We start from the raw sequence: 18,134 nt of genomic DNA on the forward strand, positions 1-18,134 counted from the left end.
AAACTGAACACAGTACTCCAGATTCGGCCTCACCAATGCCTTATACAACCTCATCATAACATTCCAGCTCTTATACTCAATACTTCGATTAATAAAGGCCAATGTACCAAAAGCTCTCTTTACGACCCTATCTACCTGTGACGACACTTTTAGGGAATATTGTATCTGTATTCCCAGATCCCTCTGTTCCACTGCACTCCTCAGTGCCTTACCATTAACCCTGTATGTTCTACGTTGGTTTGTCCATCCAACGTGCAATACCTCACACTTGTCAGTATTAAACTCCATCTGCCATTTTTCAGCCCATTTTTCCAGCTGGTCCAAGTCTCTCTGCAGGCTCTGAAAACCTTCCTCACTGTCTACTACACCTCCAATCTTTGTATAATCAGCAAACTTGCTGATCCAATTTACCACATTATCATCCAGATCATTGATATAGATGACAAATAACAATGGACCCAGCACTGATCCCTGTGGCACACCACTAGTCACAGGCCTCCACTCAGAGAAGCAATTCTCTACCACCACTCTCTGGCTTCTTCCATCGAGCCAACGTCTAATCCAATTTACCACCTCTCCATGTATACCTAGCGACTGAATTTTCCTAACTAACCTCCCATGCGGGACCTTGTCAAAGGCCTTACTGAAGTCCATGTAGACAATATCCACTGCCTTCCCTTCATCCACTTTCCTGGTAACCTCCTCGAAAAACTCCAACAGATTGGTCAAACATGACCTACCACGCACAAAGCCATGTTGACTCTCCCTAATAAGCCTCTGTCTATCCAAATGCTTGTAGATTCTGTCTCTTAGTACTCCCTCCAATAACTTACCTACTACTGACGTTAAACTCACCGACCTATAATTTCCCGGATTACTTTTCGATCCTTTTTTAAACAACGGAACAACATGAGCCACTCTCCAATCCTCTGCATTAAATCCCATCTGCCATTTTCTGGCCCATTTTTCCAGTTGGTCCAGATCCCTCTGCAAGCATTGAAAGCCCTCCTCGCTGTCCATAATGCCTCCAATCTTAGTGTCATCAGCAAACTTGCTGATCCAATTTACCACATTATTATCTAGATCATTGATATAGACAACAAAAAACAATGGTCCCAGCACAGAACCTTGAGGCACACGACTAATCACTGGCCTGCAGTCTGATAAGTAATCATCCACGACCACTCTCTGTCTTCTCCCACACAACCAATTTCGAATCCAGTTTACAACCTCTCCATGGATACCTAGTGTCTGAACCTTCTGAACTAACCTCCCGTGTGGGACCTTGTCAAAGGCCTTACAAGTCCATGTAGACAACAACATCCACAGCCTTTCCTTCGTCCGCTTTCTTGGTAACCTCCTCAAAAAGCTCTACAAGATTCGTTAAACACGACCTACCACGCACAAAGTCATGCTGACTATCCTTAATCAGCCCTTGGCTGACCGAATACTTGTATATCCGATCTCTCAGAACACCTTCCAATAAATCACCTACTACTGATGTCAGGCTCACCAGCTTGTAATTACCTGGTTTACTTTTGGAGCATTTTTTAAACAACGGAACAACATGAGCTACCCTCCAATCCTCCGGCACCATACCCGTGGCTAAGGACACTTAAAATATTTCTGCCAGGGCCCCTGCAATTTCTACACTAGTCTCCCTCAAGGTCTGAGGAAATATGTCAGACCCTGGGGATTTATCTACCTTTATTCACTGTAAGGCAGCAAGCACCTCCTCCTCTTTAATCTCTATATGTTCCATGACACTGCCGCTTGTTTCCCTTCCTTCTATATACGCTATGCCAGTTTCCTGAGTAAATACTGATGCAAAAAAATGGTTTAAGATCTCCCCCAAATCGTGAGGCTCCACACATAGACAACCACTTTGATCTTCTAGGGGACCAGTTTTGTCCCTTACTATCCTTTTACTCTTAATATACTTGTAGAAACCCTTCAGGTTTACCTTCACATTATGTGCCTAGAATGAGCAAAGAAATAGCAGATGGAAAGTAGTGTTGGGAAGTGTATGGTCATGCACTTTGGTAGAAGAAATGAAAGGGTTGATTATTTTCTAAATAGAGAGAAATTACAAAACTGAGGTGCAAAGGACCTTGGGAATCCTTGTGCAGGATTCCCTAAAGGTTAATTTGCAGGCTGAGTCTGCGGTAAGGAAGGCAAATGCAATGGTAGCATTTATTTCAAGAGGGCGAGAATATAAAAGCAAGGATGTAATGTTGAAACTTTATAAAGCACTGGTGAGGCCTCACTTAGAGTATTGCGACCGTTTTTGGGCCCAATATCTTAGAAAGGATGTGCTGAAACTGGAGAGAGTTCAAAGGAGGTTCATGAAAATGATAACAGGGTTGAATGTCTTGTCATATGAAAAGTGTTTGATGGCTCTAGGCCTGTATTCACCAGAATTCAAAAGAATGAGGGGTGACCTCTTTGAAACCTGTTGAATGGTGAAAGGCCTTAATGGAGTGGATGTGGAGAGGATGTTTCCTTCAGTGGGAGAGTCTAAGACCAGAGGACACAGCCTCAGAAGAGAGGGGCATCTTTTTAGAATGGAGATGATGTATTTCTTTAGCCAGAGAGTGGTGAATCTGTGAAATTCTGTGCCACAGGCGGCTGTGAAGGCCAGGTCTTTATGTATACTTAAGGCAGTGGTTGATAGATTCTTGATTGGTCAGGGCATGAAGGGATTCAGGGAGAAGGTAGGAGATTGGGGCTGAGGGGAAAATTGGATCAGCCATTTTGAGGTGGTGGAGCAGACTCGATTGGACAAATGGCCTAATTCTGCTCCTGTATCTTATGGTTTTATGGATTAAATAAGTAGTGCAAAAAGAGAGCAAAAATAGTGAGGTAGTGTTCAAGCATTGTTCAAAAATCTGATGGTGGTGGGGAAAAAGCTTGTTCCTAAAACATTGAATGTGTGCCTTCAGGCTCCCGTACCTCCTTCCTGTTGGTAATAATGAGAAGAAGGCATGTCCTGAATGATGGGAGTCCTTAATGATGGATGCCGCCCATCACTTTCTGAAGGTAACCTTGAGTCTAGTGCCCATGATGGAGCTGGCTGAGTTTACAACTTTCTGCAGCTTTTTCTAGTACTGTGCATTGGAGCCTCATAGCAGACCGCGATGCAGCCAGTTAAAATGCTTTCCACTATACATCTGTAGAAATCATCACAGGATTAAACTCCATGTGCTGAAATGTACATAGTAAATTCCCATAAACAATGAAATAATCCTCAGATAATTTGCTGTAGTGATGTTATTTGAAGGATAAAGCACTGGGTACTACAACTTTAGCCCACTGAGCTGCTTTACCTTCAGCTAAGATCCACAACAAGGGTTGTGTGTGACATGTTGGCCCACACCTTTGACAGAATAGTCACCTATAGCATCCCGTAAAAACAAGAGATTCTGCAGATGCTGGAAATCCCCAGAGCAACACACACAAAATGCTGGGTGAACTCAGCAAGTTAGGCAGCATCTATGGAAATAAATGAACAATCGATACTTTGGGCCAAGATCCTTCATCATTTCTGTGTGTGTGTGTGTGTGTGTCTTGCTTCGTTATGGCATTCTCTCAGTAGGCAGTGATCCAATTTTTAAATTTCTTTTGGATCCTGATCCTATCATAGTCCTTAAATGCCTTGAAGAAAATACCATGGTAGCATAGTTGTTAGTGCAACGCTATTACAGCTTGGGGTGTCAGAGTTTGGAGTTCAATTCTGACATCAATTTTTAGCGATACAGCACAGAGTAGGGCTTTCCAACCCTTCAACGCGCGCTGTCCCAGCAATCCCTGAAAACCCAATTAGCCCTAACCTAATACGGGATAATTTACAATTACCAGTTAACCTACCAAGTATGTCTTTGGTGTGTGGGAGGAAACCCACACCTTCCATGCAGAGGTTGCGCAGAGACTCCTTAAAGAAGGACACCAGAATTGAACTCAACACCAGAATGTCCGAGCTGTAATAGTGTCATGCTAACCACTAAGCTACCATGGTGTCACACGGTTTCTAAGTTCCTTCCCGTGAACATGTTTTTTTCTCTGGGTGCTCCCATTTCCTCCCACAGTCCATCCATTTATCGGGTTAGTAGATTAATTGGTCATTGGAAATTGTAAATTGTCCTCTGATTAAGTGTTAAATCTCTTTGGGTCAGAAGGTCCTGTTCCTTGCTATATCTAAAAAAAAGGAAATAAAATAAATCTCAGGGTGTATATGGTGACATATATACACTTTGTTAATAAATTTACTTTGAACTTAAAAGTTTTTTGCAAGTCAGTAATCAGGCATAAAACGTGTTGCTTACAATAGTTTTATTCAGTATCACAAGAATGGAAAACAAACAAGAAAGAGAAACTGAGAGACCAAAGGAAAGAAAGCCAAGGGGACAAAAACAGTCATGATCATCTCATACTCAGACTAGAGATAACAACATTCCAGTGATAACAATTCACCTTTCAAATAGCCACATTCAAATAACGTGACACCTGCTGTAGAAAATTAGGAAGTTTCTAGAAAATACAGAAGGAACTGTACTGTAATTGCTGGAAAATTGACGGAATAATTGCACGTGTACAGGTGATTACGTAAAAATACACACAATCATAGGAAAGTTAAATTACGAGAAAAGAAACAATTCAGAATCAGAAACAGGTTTAGTATCACTGGCATATGTCGTGAAATTTGTTCTTATGCCGCAGCAGTACATTGTAATATGTAATAATAAAAACTGTAAATTACATTAGAAGTACATATTTAAAAAAAGGTAAACAGTGTAAAAAGAGAAAGAACAAAGAAAAAGTAGTGAGGTAGTGTTGATGGGTTCATTGTCCATTCAGAAATCTGATGACAGAGGGAAAGATGCCATTCATTCATCGTTGAGCGTGTGTCTTCAGGCTCTAGTATCACCTCCTCGATGGTAACAATGAGAAAAGGGCATGTCCTGGGTAATGGGGGTCCTTAATGATGGATTGCACCTTCTTGAGGCATCACGCCTACATCCAACCCAATCCAACTATTCTTTTGTGACAAACACAAGAAAATCTGCAGGTGCTGAAAATCCAAAGTAGCACCCACAAAATGTTGGAGGAACTCAGCAGGCCAAGCAATACCGATGGAAAAGAGCAAACCGTCACCGTTTCAGGCCGAGACTCTTCATCAGGGCTGGGAAGAAAAGATGAGAAGTCAGAGTAAGAAGGTGGGGTTGAGGAAGAAGTACGAAGTGTAAAATAAGTGAAACCGGGGGTGGGGGGGGTGAAGGAAGAAGGGCACAAGCAGAACCAAAACCACACCTGCCCCTAAACCTCCTCCCTCACTACCATTCAGGGCCCCAAACAGTCCTTCCAGGTGTGGTGACCCTTTACCTGTGTCTGCTTTGGTCATCCACTGTATCCAGTGTTCCTGGTAGGGCCTGCTGTATATCGATGAGACGCAAGATAGATTGGGAGACTTCGCTAAGTACCTAGGAAAAAGGGGATCTCTCGGTGGCCACCCATTTCAGTTCTACTTCCCATTCCCATACCAATGTGTCTGTCCATGGCCTCTTCTCCTGTACTGTCATGATGAGGCCACACTTAGGTTGGAGCAGCAACACCTTATATTCTAGGTATCCTCCAACCTAATGGCATGAACATCGATTTCCAGTAATTGTCCCCCCATCCCACTTTCACCATTTCCTATTCCTGTCTTCCTCTCTCACTTTATCTCTTTACTTGCCCATCACCTCCCTCTGGTGTTCCTCCTCCTTCCCTTTCTTCCATGGTCTTCTCCACTCTCCTGTCAGATAGTCCCTTCTCCAGCTATCTGCCTCTTTCACCAATCAACAACATTCCCTCTCATACCCCCCCCAGGTTTCACCAGTCACCTACCACTTTGTACCACTCCCTCCCCTCCCCCCACTCCCCCCATCGTGTTCTGACTTCTCATCTTTATTTCCATTCCCGATGAATGGCCTAGACTCATTGACTATACTCTTTTCCATAGATGCTGCCTGGTCTTTTGAGTTCTTCTAGCATTTTGTGTGTGTTGCTATTTTGTGAATACGGCCAATATCCATTGCCTGGAAATTGTTAATGGAAGGGAGTAGTGACCTCTGCCTTTACCTACAATCTGTTTAAACAAGATATTCTATCCTTATCCTTGGCTGATTCCCTTTGGAAGAGTGTGGAAAGTTCTCTTGGTTGACCACGGCCATGAATCCATTTCCAGTCATCACTGAGAATGGATTCACTGCCCGTTCATCTTTTAAGAATGTAATTCTGAGACTTTATAAGGCATCGGTCAGACTGCATTTGAAGTATTGTAAGCAGTTTGGGCCCTTTATCTAAGAAAAGACGCGATTTCAGAGGAGGGTCACGAGAATGATTCCAGAAATGAAAGTGTTAATCCATGAGGAGCGTTTGATGTCCCTGGGCCTGTACTTGCTGGAGTTTAGCAGAATGAGGGCAGATCTCATTGAAACTTATCAAATATTTATAAAGGCCTAGATAGAGTGGATGAGGAGAGGAAGTTTCCAATGATGGAAGAGTCTAGGACCAGAGGGCACAGCCTCAGAACAGAAGAGATTCCTTTAGAATAGAGATGAGGGTAACTTATGTTGCCAGAAGGTGGTGAATCTGTGGAATTCATTGCTACAGATGGGTATGGAGGCCAAGTCATTGGGTATATTTAGAGCAGAGGTTATTAAGTTCTTGATTGGTCAGAGCAGATTTACTGTCCCTTATTTATTATCCTTAATAGCCTAATCTGCTCCTATGTCTGATAGTGTAACTAACTCTCAGCCTCTCTTTTTCCCTAGGGGATGTGGTGGATGTTTATCAGCGGGAGTTCCTAGCACTGCGTGACAGACTCTACGCAGCTGAGCAGGAAAACATCAAACGGTCAAAGGAACTGAATGTGGTTTTAGATGAGATCAAGCGAACCATTGCTGAGAAACAAACTCTGAGGGACATCAACAGAACCTGGAGCAACCTATCAGGTATCCTGCACTTTACCATTCCCTGTTACATAACCACAATACTTATGCAACCAACCCATGCTTTCAACACTGTTCTGCATTAGAAAGATAAAAGTCAAAGTAAATCTATTATCAAAATACATATATGTTACCATATGCCACCTTGAGGTTCGTTTTCTTGCAAATGTCAGAATCAGAATCAGGTTTATTATCACCGGCATGTGACGTGAAATTTGTTAACTTAGCAGCAGCAGTTCAATGCAATACGTTATCTAGCAGAGTGAAAATAATAATAATAATAAATAAAATAAAAATAACAATAAATAAAATAATAGTAATAATAAATAAACAAGTAATCAATTATGTATATTGAATAGATTTTTTAAAATATGCAAGAACAGAAATACTGTATATTAAAAAAGAAAAGGGAGGTATTGTCCAAAGATTCAATGTGCATTTGGAAATCAGATGGCAGAAGGGAAGAAACTGTTCCTGAATCGCTGAGTGTGTGCCTTCAGGCTTCTGTACCTCCTACCTGAAGGTAACAGTGAGAAAAGGGCATGCCCTGGGTGCAGGAGGTCCTTAATAATGGACGCTGCCTTTCTGAGACACCGCTCCTGGAAGATGTCCTGGGTACTTTGTAGCTAGTATCCAAGATGGAGCTGACTAGATTTACAACCTTCTGCAGCATCTTTCGGTCCTGTGAAGTAGCCCCTCCATACCAAACAGTGATACAGCCTGTCAGAATGCTCTCCACGGTACAACTATAGAAGTTTTTGAGTGTATTTGTCTATTCAATATACGTCATTGATTTACTTGTTTATTTATTATGTTTTATTTTATTATTATTTTTTCTCTCTCTCTTTCTGCTAGATTATGTATTGCATTGAACTGCTGCCGCTAAGTTAACAAATTTCATGTCACATGCCGGTGATAATAAACCTGATTCTGATTCTGACATGCCAAATCTCTTCAAACTCCTAATAAAGTATGGCTGCTATCTTGCCTTCTTCAAAACTACATCGATACGTTAGGACCAGATTAGATCCTCAGTGATCTTGACACCCAGGAGCTTGAAGCTGCTCACTCTCTCCATTTCTGATCCCCCTGTGAGGATTGGTATGTGTTCCTTTGTCTTACCCTTCCTGAAGTCCACAGCAATGTTTACAGCAAAATAAAGAAATAGAACAGAATTTATGAAAAGCTATTCATAAATTCTGACAAATAACCAATGTCCAAATAAGCCAACAGGATGAGTTGCAATGTAAAAGGCAGACAAAATTGAAAAGGGTGAATACAGAACTGAAGGTGTTATATTTGGATGTGCGCAGTATATGGAATAAGGCAGACGAAAATTTAAAAACAGTTGGATAAATCTTACATTAAAAGTATGGCAGAAGGTGATTAATTCATGTGGAATTAATAACATGTTAAAACTCTTCAGATGGTGTGCATATGATACCGAATTCCTTCCCAACAGAGGAGATAAAAGACTTAAATTATGGATAAAGAAAGGTCTTACAACCTACCTCTCATTTATAGATAAAAGAGTATTACAAAGTTTCCAAATCCTGCAGGACAAACATGGCCTAGAGCACAATGACTTTTTTAGGTACCTTCAAGTACAAAACTATGTTAACCAGAGTTGTAGATATACAGACCTATCAACAGTAGAATTAGAATTTTTCAAGATCCTGAATTTGGCTTACAGTTCAATACCTAGTAAATCAGTTTCTCGATTATATAATGCACTCTCCCATGCTAAAAATGTAAACACATTGTATATTAAAGAGAAGTGGGAGAAAGAAGCGGGGTTGGTACTTTCAGAGGAGGCTTGGGGGAAAATATGCAGCTTTCAGTTTTCCTCGACTAATTCTTGGACTTGGAGAGAACATTGTTGGAAAAATATTATAAGATACTCCAAGACCCCATATCAGGAAAAATATAGAGATACAAACGTGACGTGTTGGAGAAGGTGCGGCTCCAAGTAGGCAAATCATTTTCATATTTTCTGGGATTGCCCTAAAAGTATATGTTGGGAAAGTATTCATAGAACATTAGTTAAGGTACTTAGGTCCCAGATACCTCTGAACTTTGAGACGCTCTATTTGGGGCATGTATTGTTTCTTGAACAGAAGGAAGATATAAAGCTGCAGGCCCTCTTAGCGGCAAGTAAGAAATCAATCACTAGAAAGTGGCTAAATCCAATACCACCTACATTAGAAGATTGGCACGAAATTATCTTGGAAATATTTAAAATGGAAAAGTTGACTTACTCCCTGAGAATTCAAAAAGAAAAATTTTATCAAATCTGGAATAAATGGATTGAATATATAACCCCAATGCGAGCAGACTTTAGATGACTGCTCTTCTCATCAACACAGTAATATTGCTAACATAAGCACCCCTGGTCTAAATGTTCACTGTTTTTGTTTTCTTTTGGAAAATAGAGAATTAATACAAGTAAAGGAAAAGATTTGGGAAAGGGATAAAAAATGATAAAATTAAGTAAATAAGTACATAGGGATTGGATAATTATGTCTGCGGGCAGGAGCAAGCATGAACAAGTTAGGATATAAACACCTACAATGGTTGATACATAGGCTTACATACAACATTTTGGACCAGAAGAAATGGTCCAGAAGAGATATATGGAAACTATTGTTACTATGTTTCTTAACAACTAATACCATTACTTAGCCTAATAGACTAGAATTACCACTGTACATAATTATCTATTTAAGTGTCTAATTTCCTTTTATATCATCTCAATGTGTACTTAAGAATGTATAAATAATTATAGTTTTATACATATAAAAAAATGGAAAAGGTTAAAAAAAAGGAATAAGGCAGATGAACTTGTAACACAGTTACAGATGGGCATGTATGATGTTGTAGGCATTACTGAATCATGCATGAAAGAAGGTTATAGTTGGGAGCTTAATGTCCATGGATACATTTTGTATCAAAAGGACAGATAGGAAGGCAGAGGGGGTGGTGTTGCATTGTTGGTAAAAAAAAAAATGAAATCAAATCATTAAAAAGAGGTGACATAGGGTTGCTAGGTGTTGAATCATTGTGGATAGAGCTAAGGAACTATAAGGATAAAAAGACCCTGACTGGAGTTGTATTCAGACCCCCAAACAGTAGTTTGGATGTTGTCTATAAATTACAGCAGAAGATAGAAAATGCATGCCAAATTATAATAGTCATGGGGGACTTCAATATGCAGGTAGATTGGAAAAGTCATGTTGGTGCAGGATCCCAAGAGAGGAAATTTCTAGAATGTCTACATGATGCTGTTTTTAGAGCACCTCGTGGTTGAGACCGCTTGGAGATCAGCTATTCTGGATTGGGTATTGTGCAATGAACTGGAATTAATTAGAGAGCTTAAGGTGAAAGAACCCTTAGGGGAAAGTGATCATAATATGATTGAATTCATTCTGAAATTTGAGAAGGAGACGCTAAAGTCAGACATATCAGTATTACAGTGGAGTAGAGGGAATTACAGAAGCATGAGAGAGGAGTTGGCCAGAATTTATTGAAAAATAACACTGGCTGGGATAATGGCACAGCTGTAGTGACTGGAATTTCTGAAAGCAGTTCAGAGGCACAAGATATATATATATCCCAAAGAGGAAGAAGTATTCTAAAGGCATGATGATACATCCGTGGCTAACAAAAGAAGTCAAAGCTAATATAAAAACCAAAGAGAGGGCATATAATAGAGCAAATATTATTGGGAAATTTTTAAAAACCAACAGAAGACAACTAAAAAAGTTATTAAGCAGGTAAAGATGGAATATGAAAGTAAGCTAGTCAATAATGTTAAAGGGGATACCAAAAGTTGCTTCAGATACATAAAGTGTAAAAGAGAAGTGAGAGTGGATATCAGACCCCTGGAAACAATGGTGAAGAGGTGGTAATGGGGGACAAGGAAATGGCAGATGAACTGAATAAGTATTTTGCATCAGTCAGCAGTATGGTGGAAGTGTATGTGAAGTTACCATTACTAGGGAGAAGGATCTTGGGAAACTGAAAGGTCTGAAAGTAGATAAGTCACGTGCACCAGATGGTGTAATCCCAGAGTTCTGAAAGAGGTGGCTGAAGATATTGAACATAGAACATAGAATAGTACAGCACTGTACAGGCCCTTCGGCCCACAATGTTGTGCCGACCCTCAAACCCTGCCTCCCATATAAACCCCCACCTTAAATTCCTCCATATACCTGTCTAGTAGTCTCTTAAACTTCACTAGTGTATCTGCCTCCACCACTGACTCAGGCAGTGCATTCCATGCACCAACCACTCTCTGAGTAAAAAACCTTCCTCTAATATCCCCCTTGAACTTCCCACCCCTTACCTTAAAGCCATGTCCTCTTGTATTGAGCAGTGGTGCCCTGGGGAAGAGGCGCTGGCTATCCACTCTTATCTATTCTTCTTATCATCTTGTACACCTCTATCATGTCTCCTCTCATCCTCCTTCTCTCCAAAGAGTAAAGCCCTAGCTCCCTTAATCTCTGATCATATTGCATACTCTCTAAACCAGGCAGCATCCTGGTAAATCTCCTCTGTACCCTTTCCAATGCTTCCACATCCTCCTATAGTGAGACGACCAGAAATGGATACAGTATTCCAAGTGTGGCCTAACCAGAGTTTTATAGAGCTGCATCATTACATCGCAACTCTTAAACTCTATCCCTCGACTTATGAAAGCTAACACCCCATAAGCTTTCTTAACTACCCTATCCACCTGTGAGGCAACTTTCAGGGATCTGTGGACATGTACCCCCAGATCCCTCTGCTCCTCCACACTACCAAGTATCCTGCCATTTACTTTGTATCCTGCCTTGGAGTTTGTCCTTCCAAGGTGTTATTCATATAACACTTCCATATTGTGGAAGCATCAGTAATGATCTTTCAAGAATCACTACACTCTGGAGTGGTTCCAGAAGACTGGAAAATTGCAAATGTCACTCCACTCTTCAAGAAGGGAGAGGGGCAGAAGAAAGGAAACTATAGACCAGTTAGTCTGACCTCAGTGGTTGGGAAGCAGGTTGAGTCAGTTGTTAAGGATGTCGTTTCAGGGTATTTGAAGGCACATGATAAAATAGACCGTAGTAAGCCTGACAAATCTGTTGGAATTCTTTGAAGAAATAACAGGTAGGATAGACAAAAGAGAATCAGCTGATGTGTATTTAGATTTTCATAAGGCTTTTGACAAGGTGCCACACGTAAGGCTGCTTAACAAGCTACAAGCTACATATTGTTTGGTCAGGGTGTGAAAGGATATGGGGGGCGGGTAGGCAGGAGACTGGGACTGAGAAGAAAAATGGATCAGCCATGATGAAATAGTAGAGCAGACTCGGTGGGCCAAGTGGCCTAACTCTGCTCCTATATCTTATGGTTAGATTGATCTTGGAGTATTTGAAGATGTCAGCACAACATCATGGTTCAAAGGGCCTCTACTGTGCTATCATAAGACAAAGGAGGAGAATTACGTCATTAAGCCCATTGAGTTTACCCTGTCATTTAATCATCGTTGATATATTAGCCATTTTTTTGTATTTGCACAGTTTATTGTCTTTTGCACACTGGTTGTTCGTCTGTCCTGTTGGGTGCAATCTTTCTTTGATTCTATTATGTTCCTTGGATTTACTGAGTATTTCTACAAGAAAATGAATCTCAGCATGGTTTATGATGACTTTGTACTTTATGTAGTTTTTAGAGGTGGTGGGGTGGAGACATGTCTCTACCAAAGGAGCTATAAGGTGCTCCTTCCCTCAGTTAGCTTGCTTGTTCCCCTGGTCAGAGTCACATGAAGCCATGGGAGCAGGTGGTGGATGGTCGTATGAGCAACTGGTGCATATCACAAGTCCTGGTTATGTGACAGCTGATGCCAGGCAAACAATCTCTGAAGAGTATTAATAATGGCTGAGGTCGCCCTTCTTATAAAGACACTGACCAGAAGACAATGGCAAACTACTTCTGTAGAAAAATTTGCCAAGAATGATCATGGTCATAAGATCATGATCGCCCAGGTCATATGACATAGCACATAATGATGGTAATGATTTGTAATTTGATAATAAATTTACTTTGAACTCTCAACCCCATTCTTCTGCCTTTTCCCCCCTAACGTACTTGTATAAGTGTCTTTTAAACATTTTTATTGTACTCACATATACCACTTCCTCTGGCAGCTCAGTGCATATATTGGCACATCCCAGTAGGTCTGACTGTACAGTACCACCCTGAATTCACTTTAGAAGGAATGAGTGGATTACTCAGCAATGATTTTTGTGGAAGAGCTTTGGTAACTGGCACTGTTTTGGCACTTTTTTCTTTCTTCATTGTTGCAAACTTGAGCAGCTCACAGACAAGTAAAATTTTACTAATTGTAATACTTATTGATGTATTTCACTCATAATACCTAAAATCTCAGAGTATTGTGTGTTTTTCTTTAGATGTCATATCACTTTCCAGTGACGCATTGATGTGCTTTAACTTCATTAAGGTGTAAGATACTTTGCAGAAGAGTCAGAAGCTATTAGGTTCAACAAGCCGTGCTCTTTCTCATTATGTTTAACATTACAGCAAAGCTTTCAGTTGTCACAAACACATTTTATGCCAACATCTAAAATTAATTTATTCTACGTTATTACTCCCTGGGTGGAAATATTTCCTCACGTCTTCATTGAATCATACTCTCAAACAATGGTTTTAAAAGTTTTTCCAAGTAAGTTTTCCAATCACCAATGAACTTTAACATTTAAATGTTCTGCAAAAGAAACCTGATCATCGTAGGTAAAAGAGCTGCTGGGACGATGAGGGAATAATGAAAAAATAGAAAAGAAATTGTGTTCCCTCTGACTCCATGTGATATCTCTGCTGAAGGGTCTTGGCCCCAAACATTGACTGTTTCCTCTTTTCCAGAGATGTTGCCAGACCTGTTGAGTTCCTCCAGCATTTTGTGTGTATTGCTTTGGATTTCCAGCGTCTGCAAATTTCCTTGTGTCTATGTGTGTGTGTTTTGTAAAGATTGATGGTGCACAGTAGAGAATATAATAACTGGTTGCCTAATGGCCTGGTTTGCAAACACTGATGCCCAGGAATGGAAAAGTCTACAGAAAGTGGTGGATACAGCCCGGTCCAATACAGGTAAAACACATCTCCATGGAGCGCTGTAACAGGCAGCATCCATCATCAAGGTCTTCTACGATCCAGGCCATACTCTCTTCTCTCTGCTGCCATCAGGAAGGAGGTACAGGAGCTTTATGTCCCACACTACTAGGTTCAAGAGCAGTTATTGCCCTACAGCCATCAGGTTCCTGAACCAACATGGATAACTTCACTCACCTCAACTCTGTTGTGTGGTCCTGATAAAAGCCAAACTGTGTTTCTTCTTCTTAAGCCCATTACACCTACTGGGGCAAAGGCCACTGGCAGCAGCTTGTTGAATTCCTCTGTCCTGGGCCCAGTCTTTCATGTTTTGCCAGGTGTATCCTTCTTCCCCCAGCAATGAGGTCTCTGGAGCTTCTGTTAGCATTTCTGTAGCTCTGGATTTTTACCATCTATTTACAGCTGGGATTGGTTCATCCATGGCAGAGTTAGACTAGGTTTTATAGAGACCAAAATTGCCCAGAAATTTCAAGACTGGTCCTAATGAAGACCATGAAGGAAGAGGCTGTTCAGCCTTTGTAATGTGCTCTTTAGCACTACATTGGATCTTACCTGACATGGACTGTATCCTCACTTTACTAATTGCTGTCTGTCCCATGGTAACCTTTACCTAATTAAAAATGTCAATCTCATCTGGTGAGCTCTGCGTCCTTCAACATTGCTGACTCTTTGGCAGTTTTATATCCAACAGTGTTTACTGTCAGGTCAGGCTGGCATTGTCTCGTTCTCCGGAGGTGGATTGGTTATTATTGCTTTTATTGTGTCTTTGGTTTGTTTTAAATTCTTCCACCAACTCTCCCGTATCTCTGGCCGTACATAGTTTTAACACAGTAGATAATTTAATCTGTCTACAAAAACAACGGCTTTCCTATCTACTTTGTCAAGGTACTGTCGTTTATAGATGCTCTGCTTTCATGGGGTGACTGACTGAGGACCTGAAACTGCATTTTCTGGTGCTCCATCTGTCAGTGTTACCCATTGCTGCCTTTCTCTGTGGGGACCATTTTCCAGACATTTGCCGAACCATTGTTTTGTCGGACGTGTTCACCAACATGATCAGACTGACAGGTGTGGCATTACATGGTGAAGGAATGTAAAATATTGTTAGTTATATTAATCAGTAATTGAAAATACCTGTTTTTATTCCCCTTAGTCATACTCTCACAGATTTCAATACCCATCCTCAGAGGAAGTGTTGGGATTCCTGATTTTTCTTTAGTTGGATATCTGGGGACTAGTGAAGCCACCTGTTGTAGAATTTGGAGCAAGAGACAAGCCTGTGGTAGAGCCCAGTGAGTCAGGGAGGGAAAAGAAAACGTTGCTGACTCTTTGGAGGGGTATCCTAGATATCTTCTACTCAAAAAGGCTTTCCTCATGTTGATATTGGGCAGGATGCAGTTTGAATTTCTACATGCATGAATTTTATTACCTTGTTTGTGATAGTATTTTATTTAAAGTGCTGTGTATGATATATGTTTTGTGGGTGCACCGTGGTGCAGAAGAATGTTGTTTTGTTTAGTTGCTTATGTACAGACAGATGACAATAAACTTGAACTTGATAATGTGAGTTTTTAACTTAGAGGCCTGTCCAGCACACACTAAGATTATTACCATGAAAAAGGCTAATAAAAGCAGGCATATTTGAAGGTGATTGGAGGAAAGTATAGGGTAGATGTCAGAGGTAGGTTGTTTTTAGAGTGGCGGGTGTCTGGAATGTGCTGCCGGGGTCGTGGTAGAGGTGGATACATTAGGGATGTTTAAGAGACTTTTGGATGATAGAAAAATGGAGGGTTATATGGGAGGGAAAGGTTAGATTGATCTTATAGTAGACTAAAAGGCCGGAACGACATCGTGGGCAGGAGGGCCCATAATGTGCTATAATGGTCTATGTTCTAAAAAAGATTTACCTAATATTGAGATTGAACAGGATAAAGTGAGTTTTAATTTACAAACTGGATACTCTAAGATTCCTACACATTTCACATGAACAATATTTCATTGACTTTTTTTGCTGAAAGTAATTTTGTAAAAATAATTCTCGTCTGTTCATTGTAAGTCAGCCTGAAGTCTCTGTTTGCCAATCAGTATCTTTACATAAGGCTGTGGAGGCCAAGTTGTTGGGTATACTTAAAGCGGAGGTTGATAGATTCTTGATTAGTCAGGGAGTCAAAGGTTATGAGGAGAAGGCAGGAGATTGGGGTTGAGAGGGGTAATGAAACAGCCATGATGGCACAGTGGAGCAGACTCGATGGGCTGAATGGTCTAACTCTGCTCTTATGCCTAATAGTCTCGTCAGGAGCTGGAAAATCCAGGAGATGATTTAGAATCTCTTGTTCTCTTGGGCAGATGTGTTTGAAGTAAGTTTCAATTGGTACCTGGCTAGAGAACTTTACTTTTAAATCTTTGACCTGAATATATTCTAAATTGTTTTAAGTAGCAGCTTTTAGTCTATGTGGTACTTCCATTTTATCTATCATAAAGTCAATCTAATTGTGAAGTGTTTTCTAATACTGACGGCTAATTTGGTTGCAGCTCAAGAGTTTTAATCTTGTACTCAACAGGGAATTTGCCTGGATAAGGCTTTAACTATCGCTTTCTTTTTGTTTGTAGCTACTTCTTGTTTAATATTTCAAGAATCAGATTTATATCACCGATTTGTATCTCCTTAAATTTGTTGTTCTGTGGCAGCAAATACAATGTTTGCTGCAAATTACAAAATAAATAAATAGTGCAAAAAACAGGAAAAATGAGGTAGTGTTCATGGATTCATGTCCATTAAGAAATCTGATACAGAGGGGAAGAAGCTGCTCCTAATGTTGAGTGTGTGTTTTCAGGTTCCTGTGTCTCCTCCCCAATGGTAGTAATGGGAAGAAGGAATGTCCCGGACGGTGGTAACGGGAAGAGGAAATGTCCTGGATGGTGGTACTGGGAAGAGGAAATGTCCCAGATGATGGTAACAGGAAGAGGAAATGTCCCAGATGGTGGTAACGGGGAGAGGAAATGTCCCGGATGGTGGTAACGGGAAGAGGAAATGTCCCGGATGGTGGTACAGGAAGAGGAAATGTCCCGGATGGTGGTAACGGGAAGAGGAAATGTCCCGGATGGTGTAAAGGGAAGGGGGAAGAGGGCATGTCCTTGGAGGTAGTAATGGGATGAGGGAAGAGGGCATGTTCCAGAACGGGAGGGTTCTTCATCTTGAGGCATCATTTCTTATAGATGTCCTTGATGGTAGGGTGAGCTGTAACTGCGATGGAACAGGCAGCGTGCACCGCTCTTCATGTCCTCTGAGTTCTTGTGTATTGGACTTTCCTTATCAGACTGTGATGCAACCAGTCAGAATGTGTGAACTTTGCAGCTGTGATGATGCTTTTAAATCAGATGGTTTTTATTCAAGTCTTATTACTAAAACATGAGCTTGTGGACTGGGCAGATAGTTGGAACTTCCAAGTTTTTACTAACTTATTCTAGGTGTAAATAATATTTTAAATGTCTCCCCTTCTGGTATGATGAGGATGTTGAGAAGCCTTAGACCATAAGACATAGGAACAGAATTAGGCCATTTGGCCCATCGAACCAAAGATTACAGATCTACTGTCCAGAGGTCAGAGGGCCAATATCTGTGAGACTAGGCCAGGTAATGGAGGTTGGAGGTGAAGGCGAAAAGTTAGAAGGGATCACATTGGAAGATATTGAATATTGAAAGGCCTAGATAGAGTGGTGTGGAGAGGATGTTTCCTGTAGTGGGGGTGTATAGGACCGGAGGGCACATCTGCAAAATATGGCATAAGACCTCAGTTTCAAATACACGTCACCGTAAAGAATTTCACCAGAAATACAGGCCACAAGATAGACTGTTCTTTAAATTTCATCACTCAAAGTTAAAGAGGAACAGCATCACAGGCCTACAGCATCAGATAAACAGCTTTCAAAAGAAAAATGTAAATTAAGTGCAAGTTATATACAACTTTTAGAAGGAAAAGC

General features: G+C 40.8%; 1 protein-coding gene across 2 annotated transcripts in view; it reads left to right on the plus strand.

Annotated features, from left to right (window-relative positions):
• LOC140200581 (alpha-1,3-mannosyl-glycoprotein 4-beta-N-acetylglucosaminyltransferase B) overlaps positions 1-18,134 on the plus strand; it is a 431,883-nt gene that overhangs the window by 139,493 nt on the left and 274,256 nt on the right. For both annotated transcript variants that reach the window (XM_072264115.1, XM_072264112.1), the window contains exon 2: positions 6,813-6,992. In XM_072264115.1, the coding sequence (XP_072120216.1) occupies positions 6,813-6,992 (180 nt within the window). The remainder of the gene's footprint in view (positions 1-6,812; positions 6,993-18,134) is intronic.

Source organism: Mobula birostris, chromosome 7 (assembly GCF_030028105.1).
Source record: "Mobula birostris isolate sMobBir1 chromosome 7, sMobBir1.hap1, whole genome shotgun sequence".
NCBI classification, from domain to species: domain Eukaryota; kingdom Metazoa; phylum Chordata; class Chondrichthyes; order Myliobatiformes; family Myliobatidae; genus Mobula; species Mobula birostris.